Source organism: Triticum aestivum, chromosome 1D (genome assembly GCF_018294505.1).
Source record: "Triticum aestivum cultivar Chinese Spring chromosome 1D, IWGSC CS RefSeq v2.1, whole genome shotgun sequence".
Classification (NCBI taxonomy): Eukaryota; Viridiplantae; Streptophyta; class Magnoliopsida; order Poales; family Poaceae; genus Triticum; species Triticum aestivum.
This window is the reverse complement of record NC_057796.1, coordinates 323,617,023-323,635,876: the sequence shown is the minus strand read 5'-3', so window position 1 is coordinate 323,635,876 and position 18,854 is coordinate 323,617,023. Positions and strand designations below refer to the sequence as shown.

General features: G+C 44.8%; 1 protein-coding gene and 1 pseudogene across 1 annotated transcript; both read right to left on the bottom strand.

Annotated features, from left to right (window-relative positions):
- Nucleotides 1-8,680: 8,680 nt before the first annotated feature.
- On the bottom strand, nucleotides 8,681-9,110 carry LOC123181785 (histone H2B.6-like; annotated as a pseudogene).
- Nucleotides 9,111-11,594: 2,484 nt separating this feature from the next.
- On the bottom strand, nucleotides 11,595-12,181 carry LOC123169391 (putative invertase inhibitor). Its single transcript, XM_044587235.1, has one exon. It carries the CDS (start codon nucleotides 12,152-12,154, stop codon nucleotides 11,612-11,614), a length of 543 nt encoding a protein of 180 aa, XP_044443170.1. The 5' UTR covers nucleotides 12,155-12,181; the 3' UTR covers nucleotides 11,595-11,611.
- Nucleotides 12,182-18,854: the final 6,673 nt, after the last annotated feature.

Sequence of the window (18,854 nt, the reverse complement as noted above, 5' to 3'; positions counted from 1 at the left end):
ATTAAGTACTTCGATATTGACATGATCTGTCCCTAAACCTGCATACTGGTTATGGGAGCTAAACTGCTGATGCACCAACACTTATTGGCTCCAATCCCATGTGATGGACAGTGAATTTAAACTACATGTGTTTCAAATCCCTTCAAAGCTGCACAGTTGATGGTGTTGGTGGTATTGCTCTTAAAATGCCACGGGAGATGGAGATGATCTGTAAAGTTTATCTGTTGCGCCATGAACTTACCCTAATTTCCTTGATGTACTTCTATCATGGGGCACTTGTTCATCATGGCACTGAAGTGATCACTAACCACGCAAGTCTTCTGCTCCTGGGAGGTAACCCACCCATTGCCATTCCGTAACCTCTGAATGTAGTTTTTCTCCTCCTAGCATTGACGTGGAGATGAGAATCAGTCATATTGTTGAATTGTCTAAATGGTCCATGCTTAACTTGCCAACACAAACCGAAGAAAAGATATATTTGTCAAATTATCAAATAAACATGCTGACCAAGGTTGCTATCAAATAAAAACAGAGCTATAAAAATTGCCGCCGTTAACAAAAAAAATAATCAGGGCTATTAGAAAACACGCAGGTGCCCAGATTCAGATCGCCGCAGATATCACAAATCCAACACTATACATAATAGCTCATTCTGTTGAGTACATGGTACTAGCAGGTCAGAAGCTACAGCCACAGGACCATTGCTCGCATGGAAACACCAAATGCGCATAAAATACGTCTAACTGTTCAAGGACCGCCTTCCAGCAAGCCTAATTGTCTGACACTTACATGTTCAGAGTAACACCAGGCAGCTCCAGCCTGACCAGTTGACTGATAATAATTGGTACGGCTGGATAAGCAACGTTAACAACTACCAAAACAAGAACAAGAAACAGCAAGCAACCCATTGCCTTGCTCTTATTCTTCCTTGCAACATTAATGATCCATCACAGCAGCAATGCTGAGGATACTCAGTGACAGAATGCAATTAAACCAAGCCTTCAGATTCCCTTTTGTAGCACGCACAAGGCACAAATATACTTAGTTCTGCACCTAATGAGAAACAAAATCTAATGATAGCAGGTTATCAATCTGGAAATTTTTATGGCAGATTGGTGCAACCACCTAATAACAATCAAATCACAGCAGAAATTAGTAACGCGGTAGCAGAAATGGATCATATTACTTTCGAGATCTTAGTTTGCCAAAAGCAGCATGAATTCACTTCTTACAACCAACGAGCCAACAAAGCATTCGCAATCATTCAGCGATTTCCAGCCAGCACTAACGCTACTTCTAGTTGCAGATACAGGCAGCGCAATCTAAGAGGAGGTGAATTTGGTGACGGCCTTGGTGCCCTCGGAGACGGCGTGCTTGGCGAGCTCGCCGGGGAGGACGAGGCGGACGGAGGTCTGGATCTCCCGGGAAGTGATGGTGGGCTTCTTGTTGTAGCGGGCGAGCTTGGCGGCCTCGCCGGCGAGCTTCTCGAAGATGTCGTTGATGAAGGAGTTCATGATGGACATGGCCTTGGAGGAGATGCCGATGTCGGGGTGGACCTGCTTGAGCACCTTGAAGATGTAGATCTTGTATGTCTCCACGCTCTTCTTGCCCCCAATATCTCCTTCCAAACAAATTCCCCCAATATCTCCTTCCAAACAAATTCCCCACCTTCTTCCAGCACGCACAACCCATCAAGGGGCATTAGATGATTTGCCCCAGTTTACATGGGATTAGATCATTTGCCCCACTTTTCATTTTTCTTTTGATGATTTGCCCTTTTCAATTACTGAAATCATTTTCGAATTTCTATCCCTTTTTCCCCCATGCGAAAAGACATCGTTGCCCCTGTGGCTAATTTACAATTTGGTACTGTACAGATCTTTTCTCTTTACAAGGCCACGTCCAACCGAAGCAACTAATTAACAGGGAACAAATCGTATCTACTTTCTTTACATGGCTCTACCCAACGGAACCAGCTACTCACAAATCATAGATTGATTCTGTTGCTTGTGACGTCAGGTTCATGGCTAGTGGAGAGGCGGATCCACCGCCGGCCACGAAGCCATCAACTCCAATGACCCCCGGACAGCGAAGCTTCACACAGATGGCCGCTGAGACGATTCCACCTACTGCCGAACAGGGAGGCGACTCTTGCATCCATGGATCACCACGATCTACTCCAGATTGGTCAGTATATGATTTCCCCTCCCTCCCACCCCACCCCAAACACACACAGTGCCACAAGCAGGGTTAGAACCTCTTGGCATGCGTCCTCGCTAGGCAGCCCCTAACGCTGCTACACTTGTAGTAACCCCTGCAACTGCAAGACAATGATGGACATATGATTATCAGGATTCAAGAGTATAAACTTCTAAAATTATCCAAATCTTTAAACCATGTGGATGAATACCTCTAGGAGGATCTTAGTTCTACTGGAAAATGAAAAGTTAAACCATTTCTTACTTGTTTCCTAACATAACAGAATGGAAGTCAGGATGTCAGCGACCTTTTTTTTACTGATTGCATACTTTGATAGACTTCCTTATCCTTAGCTTCCTGCAGTTGCATACATGTAGCATACTTTTAATAGTTGGTAACTAATTAGATGATGCCCTTATGTCCCCTTCATAACTAAAAACCTTTATTTATTTTCCAAGTAGGTCTCGGCGGGTGGCTAGTAATGATTCATATGTATCAACTATGGTAGGAAGTGTTGATTGGTCCCAGATTGAGATAGCACCAATGAATGATGACGAAATTGATGTTCCTATAACAGAAGAGAACATGTGCTCGGTGCTTGGCATCAATGACGAACCTGAGCATCGGAAAATTGTATCTGAAGCAGCCATGAAAGCCTCCATTGCAGATGTTGATGCATGTGTGGCTGATATTGATGAGGATTTACTTGCTGATGCGGCTCTTCCTGTGCCTGACCATATGCCTGAAGAGGATCACTTTTGGTATGATAAGAAACATCCTGTGATAGAGGAAGGATCTTTGTTTCGTTCAATGAACGAGTTTAGGATGCTCATCAGAACATTTGCTATTAGAGGCAAGTTTGACATCAAGATCAAGGATAGTGACACTACTAGATTTTTGGGTCACTGTAAAGGAAATGCATGTCCTTGGAGAATAACTGCTAGGACAATAGAAGATGGAAAAACAGTCAGGGTACAAACTTATCTAACATGAATAGTTTTTTATGTTGAAAATATCTTTTATAAATTACTTGCAACTGATGGTTTGTATTGTGTTTTCTGCAGGTTAACAAGATAGTAAAGCCTCATAAGTGTTCATCAACCGCTGCAGTGACAACAAGCATGGCAGACCAAGCATGGGTGGCAGAAAAGGCAATGGGGTATATTCAAACTGAACCAAACATTGGTGCCAGCGAGCTCCGAAAAAATCTACAAGCCGAGTACAAATGTACTATTGGGTATCATACTGTTAACAAGGGAAAAGAAAGGGCCAAGAATAGTTTATATGGGACCTGGGGAAAAAGCTTTCAGTCGTTATTGAACTTCAAAGCTGAGATTGATAAAAGATCTCCCGGTAGCATTGTCGAGGTTGATGTCAAGAGGGAAAGAGGTGAAGTGCATTTTCGCAGATTTTTTATGGCACTTAAGCCGTGCATTGATGGCTTCTTGGCTGGTTGTAGACCATATGTCAGTGTAGACTCCACATTTTTGACTGGAAAGTGGAATGGTCAATTAGCAGCATGTACAGCACTAGATGGACAAAATTGGATGTTTCCTTTAGCATTTGGTTTCTTTGCTACGGAGACCGAGGATAACTGGATTTGGTTTATGCAACAACTGCATAGGGCAATAGGACATCTTCAAACTCTAGCTATTTGTACTGATGCATGCAAAGGGTTAGAGAATGCAGTTAAAATTGTGTTTCCTCAAGCTGAGCAAAGGGAGTGCTTTAGGCATCTAATGGCAAACTTCAAAAAAAAGTTTCATGGAGATGTTTTTGGTCGCATGTGGCCAGCAGCCAAGGCTTATCGTCTGGAAACATTTAACTATCATATGGCCAAGATATTTGAAGCTGAACCTGCAGTGAGTGTCTACTTGTGTACCTATCATAACTTAAAGTGGATGAGATGCGACTTCAACACAGAAATAAAATGTGATTACATTCACAATAATCTAGCCGAGTGCTTCAATAGCTGGATCAAAGGAACAAAAGAGCTGCCCATGGATGAGCTAGCCGATGCAATAAGAGAGAAAATTATGATACTTGTTTATAGAAGGAGAAGGATTGGGGAAATGCTTCAGGGAGAGATATTGCCTGCCATCATTCAACAAATAAATAATAGAACTAGGCAACTTGACCATTTGGTTGTTGGAAGATCAACGGGAGAAAGTTGTGAGGTGAAGGACACTAGCAAAAATAATCTTAGGCATGTTGTGAAGATAGGCAGCCGTGAGTGCACTTGCCTAGAATGGCAACACACTGGAAAGCCCTGTGAGCATGCACTTGCATTCCTTATAGAGACGGCAGATGTAAATTTTCATCCATATGTACATGAGTACTACTCCGTGAGTAGGTTCCGGGCTGCCTATGCTGGAGAGATTGAACCAATCACAGACAAGTCTCAATGGCCTCATGTTAATATAGATTTTGAAATGGTGCCACCGGTTTTAAAGAGCTCTGTTGGGAGACGGAGGAAGCAGAGAATCAAAAGTTGCCTTGAAGAAGGTGGTGGTGGTGGCAGCAAACGGAAGAAAAAAGATGATAATGGCAAAACAAATAGCCAAGAAGGAGGTGAGAAAGAGAAGGAAAAAGAAAAGAAGAGATTTGGCAGTAAAAATAGGTGCAAAGAATGTGGGATATTGGGGCACAGGAAAGCAACTTGCAAACAAAATGAAGCTAAAAAGAGGTAACCCATGCACTAGTATCTCGTCTATATTAGTATCAAATTAGAAATATTATACCATTGGTAACATCCGGTGTGATTGAACTTTCTAGTGACGTGTCTGCGCATGAGCTCGCTCCAGTTGTTGTTGCGACACCTACACGCACAACAACAATAACACTGCCTCCCAGCCTTCATAACAGCCCTGGGCCTATCACAAGGAGGTAACTATTATATCTGTCGTATGAACATTTGATTCATGCAAAAGAAAAATCTTACTTTTATAACATTGGTGTGTAAACATGCAGGAGGCTTGCTATGGCCATAGCTGGAGACGATGCATCACAGCCATGTGGGACAACTATTGATTCTGTAGCATCACCTACTTCTCACTTCCCTTCACGCTCTACAACATGCAAGAAAAAGTTGACCCCAAAGAGGAAGAAGCTCTAATCTTAGTGCATTGAATTGCTATTTTAAATTCTGAGATGTGTTGAAATTTGTCAATTTCAGACAAATTTCAAAGATATTTTTTGCTTGATGTAAACTCGGATTAATTTATCATTTCATTTGAACCGAGCAACCTTTTTGTGGCATCAGTTTGTGATTTCGGTGTGATCTATTCTCTCAATTCCATGTGCTAAGTGAACATATGTTGTCGGTCTATTTTGTTTTATCTATAAAGCTGTTATATGCTGCCAATTTCCAACAAAGTGCGTATGGCAGGATGCACAACATATATATAGATCTCTCACCTGTGACTAAAGGAGATCCAACAATAGATGAAGCATATATTTTCAGTGTGATACAATTAGAGTCTGAAGCATCTGGAGGAGATAACTGAACGAAGTATTTCATACAATGTACCCAGCTCCATGATTGAAGTAGTACCAGCTGCTAGGGTAATTAGTACTATCAACACTGTCGTCCAACCATGGCTATTACCGGCAACGCAATGAGCTCAGACACACAAAAAATTGTAAATCCATGAATCACTAGAAGAACTTAGTTTTTACCAGCAACGAGCGCACCTTCTGCAGCTCCGAGTTGCAGCGGGAGCCCCGGGTACCCGCCGGTCCGCCGAGCTGCAGCGGGATTCACCGCGGTGGACCGCCGAGCTGCAAAGTGGGAGCTGCCGCGCCGGGCCGCCGAGCTGCCGAGCTGCAGCGGGAGCCGCCTCGCCGGGCCGAGGAGCTGCAGCTGGAGCCACCGTGCACCGGGCCGACGATCTGCACCGGGAGCTGCTGCGCGGGGCCGCTGCTGCCAAGATGGGGGTCAAGGTGCCGTCGTCGGCCTCCTCCATTAACTTCCTGTGGTATGATTATTGGGGAATGAAGAACAGAGGAAAGGCGTTGAACTAGAGAATAGTGGGGTCCCGAGAATAGTGAGCTCGTCGATGGAACTAGGACCAGTCCAAAAGCAGAGAAGATTATAGAAGAATTGTAAATTAGCCACAGGGGCAATTGTGTCTTTTCGCATGGGAAAAAAGGGATAGAAATTCGAAAATGATTTCAGTAATTGAAAAGGGCAAATCATCAAAAGAAAAATAAAAAATGGGGCAAATGATCTAATCCCATGTAAACTGGGGCAAATCATCTAATGCCCAAGTAAAGTGGGGCAAATTGTCCAATCTCCCGGAGATATTGGGGAAAGGAGGAGCGGTGCTGCTGGGTTTATACAGAGGGGGAGGTGCGCGCTGATTGGTGGAAGGGTGGGTGCCCCGGATCGGTGACGTGGAACCTTGCGATGCGTTCGGCGCTGTTTTCTGTGGACGGGCGGGATGCGTTTCGGCGCGGATCGCTGTTCCTGGCGAAAAGACACGGGCGGGAACGGAAAGGCCGGAACCGCGCGCTGATTACGGAGCGCGCGACCGCGAGAATCGTTTTGGATTTCTGACGGGCAGCGCTATGTATCGCTACAGGCAGCCACGAGGTAGAGCGCCGCTCGCACACGAGCGAGCACACAAGCCTCGCACCGCTCGCTAAAAAAAAAATCTCTGGTTTTTTCACTTTGGTTTTTACTCTTTTGGTCCTTTCGTAATTTGGGATCATTCTTCCTTTTTAACCTTCTTTCACCGGTTTATCTTTTCTTTTCCCTGGTTTTCTCTCATGGATTTACCGGTTTTATTAAAAATGAAAAAAAATCATAAAAATGTTCGCGAATTCAAAACATATTGGTGGATTCGGGAAAAGGCAAACTAAAAAAAATCATGAATTCAAAAAATGTTTGTGAACATAAAAACATTCATAAATTTAACAATTCACGCAAAATAGAAAAGATTGTAGATTGAAAATATGTTCACAAATTCAAAAATTTCTGTATATTTGAAAATTGTTCGTGGATTCAAAAAGTTCATGTATTAAAAAATTGTTAATTCAAAAAAATCACGAATATGAAAACTGATTGCCATTTCAAAAAATGTTTGTGGATTTAAAAATGTTGGCATATTTGGAAAAGGTTCAATAATTCAAAAAAATAGTTCGCAGATAGAAAAAATGTTCACAGGTTAAAAAAGCAGAAAAAAAATGAAATGTTCACTAATTCAAAAAAATCACATATTTGAATAATGTTCACAAAATTGAAATGGTTCACTAATTTTCAAATTTCTCGCAATTTCTAAATGGGAAGGCCCATATGGCATTGAAAAAGTTTTCCATTCTGGAGCTATCAAGTTAAATAACGTTGATGGCTAAAAAATGATAAATAATGTTGAAGGAAATAAATCCAAGATAGTTAATGGGCAAAGACTTAAACATTATATTGCAGGTAATCCCATTAACATTGATTCCGATGTTATTCAAGTAATTACACCGGAAGAATACATAGAAGAAACCTTTCGGAAGACTCCAAAAGGAATAGGTATATGATACGGTAAGTAAAGCGACTCCAAAAATTCCATAAAATGTTTTTGTTAGTTTTGGAATATTTAATGATTTTGGGGAAAAATAAACAGACGAGGCGGTGCCCGAGAGGCCAGCATGGAACCCTGCCCCCCCCCCCCCGCCGCCGTGTCGCCTGTCCATGTGGGGGCTATCCCCCCCACCCTCTCGACTCTCCGTTTTCTTCTTGTATGCTTGCCCTGCAAAGTAAAAAAATCCTATAAAATCCTGAGGACGATCTGACCTTTGTATCGCAAGTTTTCCTCTTGTTTTTCGTTTTGAGCTATTTTCTGCAAGGGTAACGAGGTCAAGTTCATCATGTCTTCTTCCTCCTCCAACGAAGTTGAAGATGATGCTCAAAAGTTGAAGGAGGATATTGAGAGGGAGTTGATGGAGGATGTTACCTTGGAGGAAGAATCGGGGAACCCCGTAAAAGCTCAAGCACCGGAGTTTGACCGAGAGACTCTGGCCAGCATCTCCATTGCCCCCATCTCATCCAGGACCTTGAAGATGGCGATAATTCACTCAGGTTTCAAGGCATTAGAGGACTCTATCCCAAAGAAGCCCTCGCCTTGGTTACAAAGGAACCCTTTTCATAATTTGGTTCACAATTATGGAGTTAAGAATACGTCTGGCTTGCACATACCCTCCAATTGTACATCTCCAATCCAAGTGAAAGTGATGCAGGAAAGAAAAATCCATGGGGACTAGAAAACAAGGATATTATGCGTGAAGTTAAATTAATGCTATCATGATACAATGCTTGCTTCACAAGATTCAAAGACCTGAAGGAGATCCTTTTGGATTTCATCAAGGAGAGCAAGTGTGCCCCTTCACCACCTGCATCGCCAAAGAAGGAAAAATTGAGTACTTGGGTATGAGCACACTAGTTTTAGATACACAGCAGCCAGCTACAGTTCTGCAATGCAAACATGGCAATCTACGAGGAGGTGAACGTGGTGACGGCCTTGGTGCCCTCGAAGACGGCATGCTTGGCGAGCTCGTTGGGGAGGACGAGGCGGGCGGGGGTCTGGATCTCCCAGGAGGTGATGGTGGGCTTCTTGTTGTAGCGGGCGAGCTTCGGCCTCGCCGGCGAGCTTCTCGAAGATGTCGTTGATGAAGGAGTTCATGATGGACATGACCTTGGAGGAGATGTCGATGTCGGGGTGGGCCTGCTTGAGCACCTTAAAGATGTAGATCTTGTATGTCTCCACGCTCTTCTTGCCCTTCTTGCGGCCCTTCTTGCCCGCCGGCAGACGCTTCTCGGCCTTGGGCTTCTTCGCCGTTGGGGCCTTCTCGGCCTTCTCCGTCGTGGGCTCCTCCTCCGCGGGCTTCTTCGCCACTAGCTTCTTCTCCGCTTGGGGGGCCATCGCTACTTTGGTGATCGGGGTTAGTGGATTTGCTGGTGGGTTGTGTTTGCTGGAAGAATGTGGGGAATTTGTTTGGAAGGAGATGAGAGGAAAGGAGGAGCGGTGCTGTTCGGTTTATACAGAGGGGGAGGTGGGCGCTGATTGGTGGAAGGGTGGGTGCCCTGGGTCGGTGACGTGGAACCGTGTGATGTGTTCGGCGCTGTTTCCTAGACGGGCAGAATGAGTTTCGGCGCGGATCGCTGTTCCTGGCGAAAAGACACGGGCGGGAATAGGAGCAGCTTCATTTTCATGAAGTTTGTTTTTACGTCTCATGGTTGTTTGGTGGTGCGTTCGGAACGGAGGAATTTCCAGAAGGAAACCCGTAGAAGCCCCTATTTGGAGCGCACATGAAAACTGTCAGTACCTATGTGTGTTTTGAAGAAATCCTGTTGAAAACAAAACATTTGATTGGTCTGCGTGAACATGATCTTGAAAACGTTAAAGATGGGAAAAAATGCCAAGGGGATCTTCAATGATATCTCTTAAGGCCTTTGATCATGGTCATGCGGCCGATCGCATATGCTCCCTTCAAGAACTCAGCATCACTGATACGTCTTCAACATATCTATAACTTTTAATTGTTCCATGCTATTATATTATTTGTTTTGAATGTTTAATGGGCTTTATTATGCACTTTTATATTATTTTTGTGACTAACCTACTAATCAAAGGCCCAGTGCAAATTGCTGTTTTTTGCCTATTTCAGTGTTTCGCAGAAAAGGAATATCAAACGGAATCCAAACGGAATGAAACCTTTGGGAGAGTTATTTTTGGAACAAACGCAATCCAGAATACTTGGAGTGGATGTCAAGGAAGCAACGAGGCGGCCACGAGGCAGGTATGCGCGCCCCCCACCCTCGTATTTCTTGAGTTTACCCCTCTACATCATGTCATCTTACATAATGCGTTACTCTGTTCTTATGAACTTAATACTCTAGATGCATGCTGGATAGCGGTCGATGTGTGGAGTAATAATAGTAGATGCAGAATTATTTCGGTCTACTTGTCGCGGACGTGATGCCTATATACATGGTCATGCCTAGATATTCTCATAACTATGCGCTTTTCTATCAATTGCTCGACAGTAATTTGTTCACCCACCGTAGATTATGCTATCTTTAGAGAAGCCACTAGTGAAACCTATGGCCCCGGGGTCTATTTTCCATCATATTATTTTCCTATCAATTTTCTATTTCTGCCACCGTTTATTTTGCAACCTTTACTTTCCAATCTATATCATAAAAATATCAAAAATATTTATCTTATTATCTCTATCAAATCTCACTTTTGCAAGTGGCCATGAAGGGATTGACAACCCTTTTATCGCGTTGGTTGCAAGGTTCTTATTTGTTTGTGCAGGTACAAGGCGACTTGCGTGTAACCTCCTACTGGACTGATACATTGGTTCTCAAAACTGAGGGAAATACTTTCGTTACTTTGCTGCATCACCCTTTTCTCTTCAAGGGAAAACCAACGCATGCTCAAGAGGTAGCAATCACCGAGGCGGCGGTGACGCATAGATGGGGGTGGGGGTGAGCGGAATCCGGCAACAGCGACGCGCGAGTCCAGGAGCTTAAGGGGGCGGCGGCTATGGCGCCTCCATGGAAAGCACGTGAGGCGAAGGGGGCGCGCGAGGAGTCGCAGAGCGGCGCCGGGGAGGTAAGGAAGCGTCGGACGGGCAACAACTTGTGCTCGCCGGCAACGGGCTTGGAGCAGCTGGAGGCGGGGAGGTCACCGAGTCCAGCTTTGCTATTTCTACGCGGAAATTTTAAGGAATTATTGTTACGGATTGAGATGAGAACATTTAATTGGGGAGGAAGGGGGGACACCCCTGAAATTCAGGGGAGGATTAGTGGAAGACTGGTTGAGGGGAGAGTTCGTAAGAAGTTTGCACCGGATTGACCCCGAAGTCGAACTCCCTGGAGTTGGAAGGCTGGGGCGGCGCACGGGACATGAAGTGGGGTTCGAGGGGAAGGGGATCAAGGCTGGATCAAGTGGGGATTGAGCATGTGAGGGGGTTAGGGTTAGATAGGGGTTGCAGTTGGACTTACACAGGTGGGGTAGCCAGGTTTGGGCCATGCCCCAGGCCAACCTTCTTAGCTACAGTAATTATGGTTGTGAGAATATAAAAAATGCCTACAGCACACAAAGGACTTCCTAGCCACGACCCTGGCCCATGCAGTCTGGGGCTGACTCCCTGCGCCCCTGATTGCAACGGACGGGCATATGTATTACGGACGAGTAGTATTGATTAACGCGCATATATATTTTGTAGTAGGGCACCTAGGCGGGCCTATCACATCATTGTCGGGACTGCATGGACAAGTTCCATCATTAAAAAAAAGACTGCGTGGACAGGCAGCACACCACGTACGGCTCCCATCCGCGACATCGCACACGTACGTTGGGCAACAAACATATACTAGCAAAAAAAATTATGCGATCGATCGAGCAAATGGAAATTAACGAATGTAACCAAGAATCAAGCTAGTAATGTCGAATCCCAGTCGGGTCAGCAAATCGGCGTCGGTGTTCTCCTTGCTTATCGGGTTCTTGTGGGCGCTCCCCGCGAACAAGAGCATGTCGCAGTGCTCGGGCTCTCCGAAGACATGACTCAGTTTGTCGTTCGCCGCTTTGACATGCCCGGCACGGAGGTCACCGAGCGCGGCCTCCAGGGGCCTGTTCATTTCCCTGTAGATGCGGAGGCAGTCGCTGAGGCTATTGACGAGGTCCTCGAGGACGAGCACCGTCGACGTGATGTTGGCCACGGTGAGGTTGGTGGCGATGACGGCGAGTTGACGTGCGTCCTTGGCGGACGCGCCCGCCGGGTCGGCCGAGAGCACGCCCACGCAGTAGTCGTAATCCACGCTCCCGCCGGGTCGGTCAAGAGCGGTGCATGTCTTTCTGATGATCGCCGATGGAGTGCCGACGGCGAGGCTGCCGTCTCCAGCCGCAAGGAGGAGGATGAGGGTGAGGAGTAAAGCAACCTGGGGATGCATCGCCATATGACTGTCGTCCTACTCACCTCACCGTGACTCATATCGCACCAGTCGGCGGCCTGTATTTATATGCAGGCAACGAGTAGAGCGGATTAATTACTAATCAATACGTACTATTTTACCAGCGATGGGAAAGATATAAGTACTAATACAAGAAAATATATCAATATTTGCTATTGCAATCTTTACCAAATCAATCAGATCTACTCCCGTATTTATTTGATTTGGTAAAGATCGTACGTTAATGACTGCCCCATCAGATTTAGTGTCTTTAACGACGATAAAATCCCGTATTTATTGAGTATCAAAGATCATACATTAATGACTGCCATTAGTCGATCATAAATCGGATGGATGGTAGGGACTAGTCCTGGCCATAGGCAGCCCGGCCCGGCCTGAAAAAGCCCGACCTGACCTTGCCCATGGGCCGGGCCTGGGCCTAGATTTTGAGCCCGACGGCAGCCAGGCCGGGCCCGTCGTATTGCAATTTAAGGAAGAGGCCCGGCCCGTGGCCCGAGCCCAGCAGGCTTTTAGCGTGATGGGTTGGGCTCGGGCCTGATTTTTAGGCCCGACGGCCGGGCCGGGCCGGACTCGGGCCTGAGTTTTTTGCATCTGGCCTTGGTAGGCTCGGCCCGACCTGACAGATGGCCAGGTATAGTAGGGATGTACAATCCGCGAGGACAACTGGTTCAACCAATCAAAGACAGAGTTTCAGAAGTACTCTCTTCTTCTAAAGAGGTAGTTGATAGGCCGGCATACACGGTTTATTTTCACCTCATCATCCCTCTACTCTGATTTTTCATGCGTGTTTTGGTAGGCACCGATTCAATTAAGTCACGTAAATAGGTAATAAAGAAATCAAAAATCATACCATATATGTGCGATCACCTTCCTAAAAGATAGATATAATTTTTTTCGCAATAACTTTCCAAAATAAAATTGAACATTTCTCGATAAAAAATTGCTAATCCCAATTTATTATCCATCACTAACTCTACAATTGAATCACAATCACAATTCTCCAAAAAATCTAGGGTTCCTCTGCCTCCTGTCGGCGCCACCGCCGGTCCGCCTCGTCTCCGATGGCCCTAGAGCCATGGGGGCACGATGGATCCCAACAAGGGCAGGTGTAGGGCTCCATTTTTCGATGTTCCTTCGAGTTTTGTTAGGTTTTGTTTCCTTCTCAGGAAGACGAGATGGCGGTGCCTCTGTGAAGATGGAATAAAGTTCTCTCTGCCTAGCCTCCACTCCGGTGGTGCGTCTACCATTGTTGGTGGTCGTGTGGAGGTGGGTCTTCGACAGATCTGTTTATGGTGGATTTACTTGGATCTGGTTGTTGTTCGTCTACGTTCGTGTGTCTCCAGGATGGATCCTTTCGATCTATGATATTCTTCATCGACGATGGTTGTTGTTCTGGTGCGCTGGTCCTATGGAGCCTTAGCACGACGATTTCCAAACCTCCTACGAAAACATGTTTTGCCTGGCTCCGATGAGGGAGGGGCGATTGTCGTGGGAATGATTCTGACAGTAGAAATGGGTAGGGTAAAGGAGCTTGATCTATCAAGATGAAACGGGTGACACGTTGTTATTTAACGAGTTCGAGCCTCTCACGACAAAGATAATGACCCTATGTCTTGTGCTACGGAGAGGCTTTCTTTGATCTGACATGAACATGGAGTTACATGATGTATTTGAGAGCCAGGGAGAATGCCTCTCCATGGCTGAGCTAAGTGGTGATAGAGAGAGGTGGAAGAATGAGCTCGGGGCCAAGTCTAGTGGTGAGGGATGGCTTATATAGAGTGCGCCACCCCTTCGCATCTTATGTTACAAGTGGAGGAAGTAATTCAGTCCACTACGCAAGCATTAATATCATCCATTATGAAGGTGATGCTTCAATCTCCACATTGACTGCTCGTATTCCTCTCGCCGAGTGTTGTGGAGGTAGCCGAGTTGGTGGATTGCATCTGAGTGAATGAGTATCGTCGGAGTGGATAAGCCTTGAAGGACATCTGAATGTGCGACATAGGGGTCTTGGTACTTGTTGACGTGGGCCCTAGGTAAGATCCAAGATATCTGTCTTGTGACCCTACCCGTAATGGGTGACCCCAACATTAGCCCCCAATCGGTTGAGATTTTGCATAACCAGTTTGTGGAAGACACAATTTGGCCCGAGTGATTACGCAAATACTTGGTATCCATCATCGTGCTTCCAAACAACCGAGGTTTGAACAAAATCTCAATGGATTCTGGAACTGCGCTTCCCGACTGAGTGGGGGTAACTGCTCGCAAGGGGAAACTTGGTGGCACTTGATCACCTCCCGGAGGAGGCTGACTAGTGATCTGAGTATGGTTGTATCAATACATTTGGGAAACAAATATTGATGCATGGACTGCTCTCTTGGAGAGATCCCGTTCTTATCTCAGAGGAACGTTAATACGAGTTGGCTCTAGATCCAAACTTACGAGTTTCACGCTTTTAGTCCTAGAAGAAGGTTCAAAACGGGTCCTCGGAGGAGCGTTGAACTCCCCCTTCACCAATTTTGTTGAGTGATTTGGAGCTGGTCCTGCATTGAGTAACGGATTACTTGGAATTTCTTTGTGCTTGGGCACAAAGCGTTTGCTTGAGTGAAGATACTCAGAATTTTGTTCTAGGCGTGCACGATCAGCGCAACCATAGGGTGTGGCCCCCAAGACTCTGATTGATTGCTCGTAGTCAGTTGGAGTCTGTAAGATTTATTGTACTCGAATGTTGTTGTTGGACTTGACCGAGCAGAATGGTTCTTTTTTTATTTCTCTTCCAGTGGGGGGGGGGCACGCTGAGTGCACCCACTAGGTGTAGTCCCCGATCCTCTGTCGGACTAGATGAGTCTCGCACAGGGCTTAAGTCTTTTGGTGTGGAACTGGATTAAACAAATGAACCCACGTGCACTCGACACAGTTAATGACTTCAGCTTGGAACTGTGGCGGATCTTTGTGCATTCGGCATGGATCTTCGTGCGCTCGGCACAGTAAACCACTGCAATCTGGAGCTAAGTCAATCTGATGGATCTTCGTGCACTTGGCACAGTAAATGAGTTCAACCTAGAACTGGGTGAATCAGGTGAATCTTCATGCACTCGGCACGGTAAATAAATTTTAGTCTGAAATTGAGTCGATTGGATGGATCTTCATGCACTCATCACAATGATTGATTTTGGCCTTGAAACTGTCGTCTAGAGAAAAAAATATGGACACTCTAGGGAGTACTCATTCCAGTAGTACTTCTCACATTGACCATTAGCTTTTGCTCTTGCCAATGAGACGATCGGGTTGGGACTGGGTTGGAGATGAAGAGTGAGTGTTAGGTATTGAGCATATTTTGTGAAAAAAGTAGAAAGCCGAGTAAGGAACATGGCGACTGGTGGCTCGCCTATAGGTTTATCCCCCGAACCAGTTGAGGTTTTATAGAACGAGTTTAGTAAAAACTTGATTTGTCCCGAGCACTATGGGGGCACTTGGCGCCTGCTGTCATGTTTTAGTCAACTACGATTTGAATGAAACTTCAACAGATTCTGGACTAGGTGCTTCTCGGCTGGTTGGGGTATGTTGACCACGAGGAAAGACTTGGTGGCACCCATATGTCTCCAATGTGGATGTGCCATGAAAACCCGAGTGGCGAGGCTAGCGTGTGGATTGGCTCTCCGGAGGGAAGCCACTCATCATCCTGGGGGAACACCAACACAAGCCATCTCCGAGTCCAAGTTTGTGAAACTGACGCCTGCTTTTTCTTCACGAGAGTGCTTAAATTCCTCATGCCGGCATCTCCAAGTCGTCGGTGCCATAGCCAACATTCTGAAGCTTCGAAGACTTTGTCTAAATAAACATGTGGCAGGACGTGGACCTGCAATGAAATCTACAATATACAAGTCACCATTTCAAAAACCTTCGAAGACTTTGGATTTGTCAGGGTCCAGCAGCACAATGCATCAAAATTTTCCAAAGATGATAATCATATCAAGATCACAAAACATTGAAATAGATATGATGTTGTATCCAAGGGATTCAACAAGCATCACTTTATCCATGTGCTGATCCTTTGAGATAGCAACCTTACCTAGACCCAATTCCTTGGTTTTCACTTTGTCAGCGTATGTGATATGCTTCGGATGAGATAGAGTGAGGGAAGCATCAGTGAGTAAATTCCTATCACCAGTCATATGATTCATGCAACCACTGTTCATTATCCATCAGTGGATTTGGGTGAGTCTTCTTGCAGAAGTATTAGTCTGACTTACGAACTCATATACTGAAGGAAATATGCCCTAGAGGCAATAATAAAGTTGTTATTTATATTTCCTTATATCATGATAAATGTTTATTATTCATGCTAGAATTGTACTAACCGGAAACTTAGTACATGTGTGAAAACGTAGACAAACTGAGTGTCACTACTATGCCTCTACTTGACTAGCTCATTAATCAAAGATGGTTAAGTTTCCTAGCCATGGACATGAGTTATCATTTGATTAACAGGATCACATCATTAGAGAATGATGTGATTGACTTGACCCATCCGTTAGCTTAGCACCATGATCGTTTAGTTTATTGCTATTGCTTTCTTCATAACTTATACATGTTCCTATGACTATGAGATTATGCAACTCCCGAATACCGGAGGAACACTTAGTGTGCTACTGATGTCTACTACGCAACCTTCTCCTTGTAGATGTTGTTGGGCCTCCAAGTGCAGAGGTTTGTAGGACAGTAGCAAATTTCCCTCAAGTGGATGACATAAGGTTTATCAATCCGTGGGAGGTGTAGGATGAAGATGGTCTCTCTCAAGCAACCCTGCAACCAAATAACAAAGAGTCTCTTGTGTCCCCAACACACCCAATACAATGGTAAATTGTATAGGTGCACTAGTTCGGCGAAGAGATGGTGATACAAGTGCAATATGGATGGTAGATATAGGTTTTTGTAATCTGAAAATATAAAAACAGCAAGGTAACAAGTGGTAAAAGTGAGCTTAAACGGTATTGCAATGCTAGGAAACAAGGCCTAGGGTTCATACTTTCACTAGTGCAAGTTCTCTCAACAATAATAACATAATTGGATCATATAACTATCCCTCAACATGCAACAAAGAGTCACTCCAAAGTAACTAATAGCGGAGAACAAACGAAGAGATTATTGTAGGGTATGAAACCACCTCAAAGTTATTCTTTCGGAACGATCTATTGAAGAGTTCGTACTAGAATAACACCTTAAGACACATATCAAGCAAAACCCTAATGTCACCTAGATACTCCGATGTCACCTCAAGTATCCGTGGGTATGATTATATGATATGCATCACACAATCTCAGATTCATCTATTCAAACCAACACAAAGTACTTCAAAGAGTGCCCCAAAGTTTCTACCGGAGAGTCAAGACGAAAACATGTGCCAACCCCTATGCATAAGTTCAACTGAACCCGCAAGTTGATCACCAAAACATACATCAAGTGAATCACGTGATATCGCATTGTCACCACAGATAAGCACATGCAAGACATACATCAAGTGTTCTCAAATCCTTAAAGACTCAATCCGATAAGATAACTTCAAAGGGAAAACTCAATCCATTACAAGAGAGTAGAGGGGGAGAAACATCATAAGATCCAACTATAATAGCAAAGCTCGCGATACATCAAGATCGTATCACCTCAAGAACACGAGAGTGAGAGAGAGAGATCAAACACATAGCTACTGGTACATACCCTCAGCCCCGAGGGTGAACTACTCCCTCCTCGTCATGGAGAGCGCCGGGATGATGAAGATGGCCACCGGTGAGGGACCCCCCTCCGGCAGGGTGCCGGAACGGGTCTAGATTGGTTTTCGATGGCTACAGAGGCTTGCGGCGGCAGAACTCCCGATCTATTCTGTTCCCCGATGTTTTTAGGGTATATGGATATATAGGCGAAAAAAGTCGGTCAGGGGAGCCACGAGGGGCCCACGAGGGTGGGGTGCGCGCCTAGGGGGGTAGGGCGCGCCTCCCTGCCTCGTGGCTTCCTGGAAGCTTCCCTGACGTCTACTCAAGTCTCCTGGATTGCTTCCGTTCCAAAAATAACACTCCCGAAGGTTTAGTTCCGTTTGGACTCCGTTTGATATTCCTTTTCTTCGAAACACTGAAATAGGCAAGAAAACAACAATTTGGGCTGGGCATCCGGTTAATATGTTAGTCCCAAAAATAATATAAACGTGTATAATAAAGCCCATTAAACATCCAAAACAGAATATATAATAGCATGAATACTTCATAAATTATAGATACGTTGGAGACGTATCAGCATCCCCAAGCTTAATTCCTGCTCGTCCTCGAGTAGGTAAATGATAAAAAAATAATTTATAAAGTGTGAATGCTAGCAGGTGCACAAGTTTGATCAATGATAATTTCAATCACCTTTTCTAGCATCATTATATGTCATAACAGTAGCTCATCTCATAAAAAATTTCATGATCAAGTAACAAGCTATTCACATGTTAAAGTATAGATCATAAACTTTCTTGAGAACTAGCAAGTCGTGTTATTAGTCATCAAACAATTACAATTCATCTTATTTTCAGGAAGAGTCTATGTCAGAGCTTTGATTCACTAAACTTCACATACTCAACTATCATTTAGTCTTTCACAATTGCTAACACTCACGCGATATTTATGGGTTCAAAGTTTTAATCAGACACAGA

Bases quoted from the DNA above. Each gene is read 5' to 3' on its own strand.
- LOC123169391 (XM_044587235.1), bottom strand. From the start codon at position 12,154: ATGGCGATGCATCCCCAGGTTGCTTTACTCCTCACCCTCATCCTCCTC.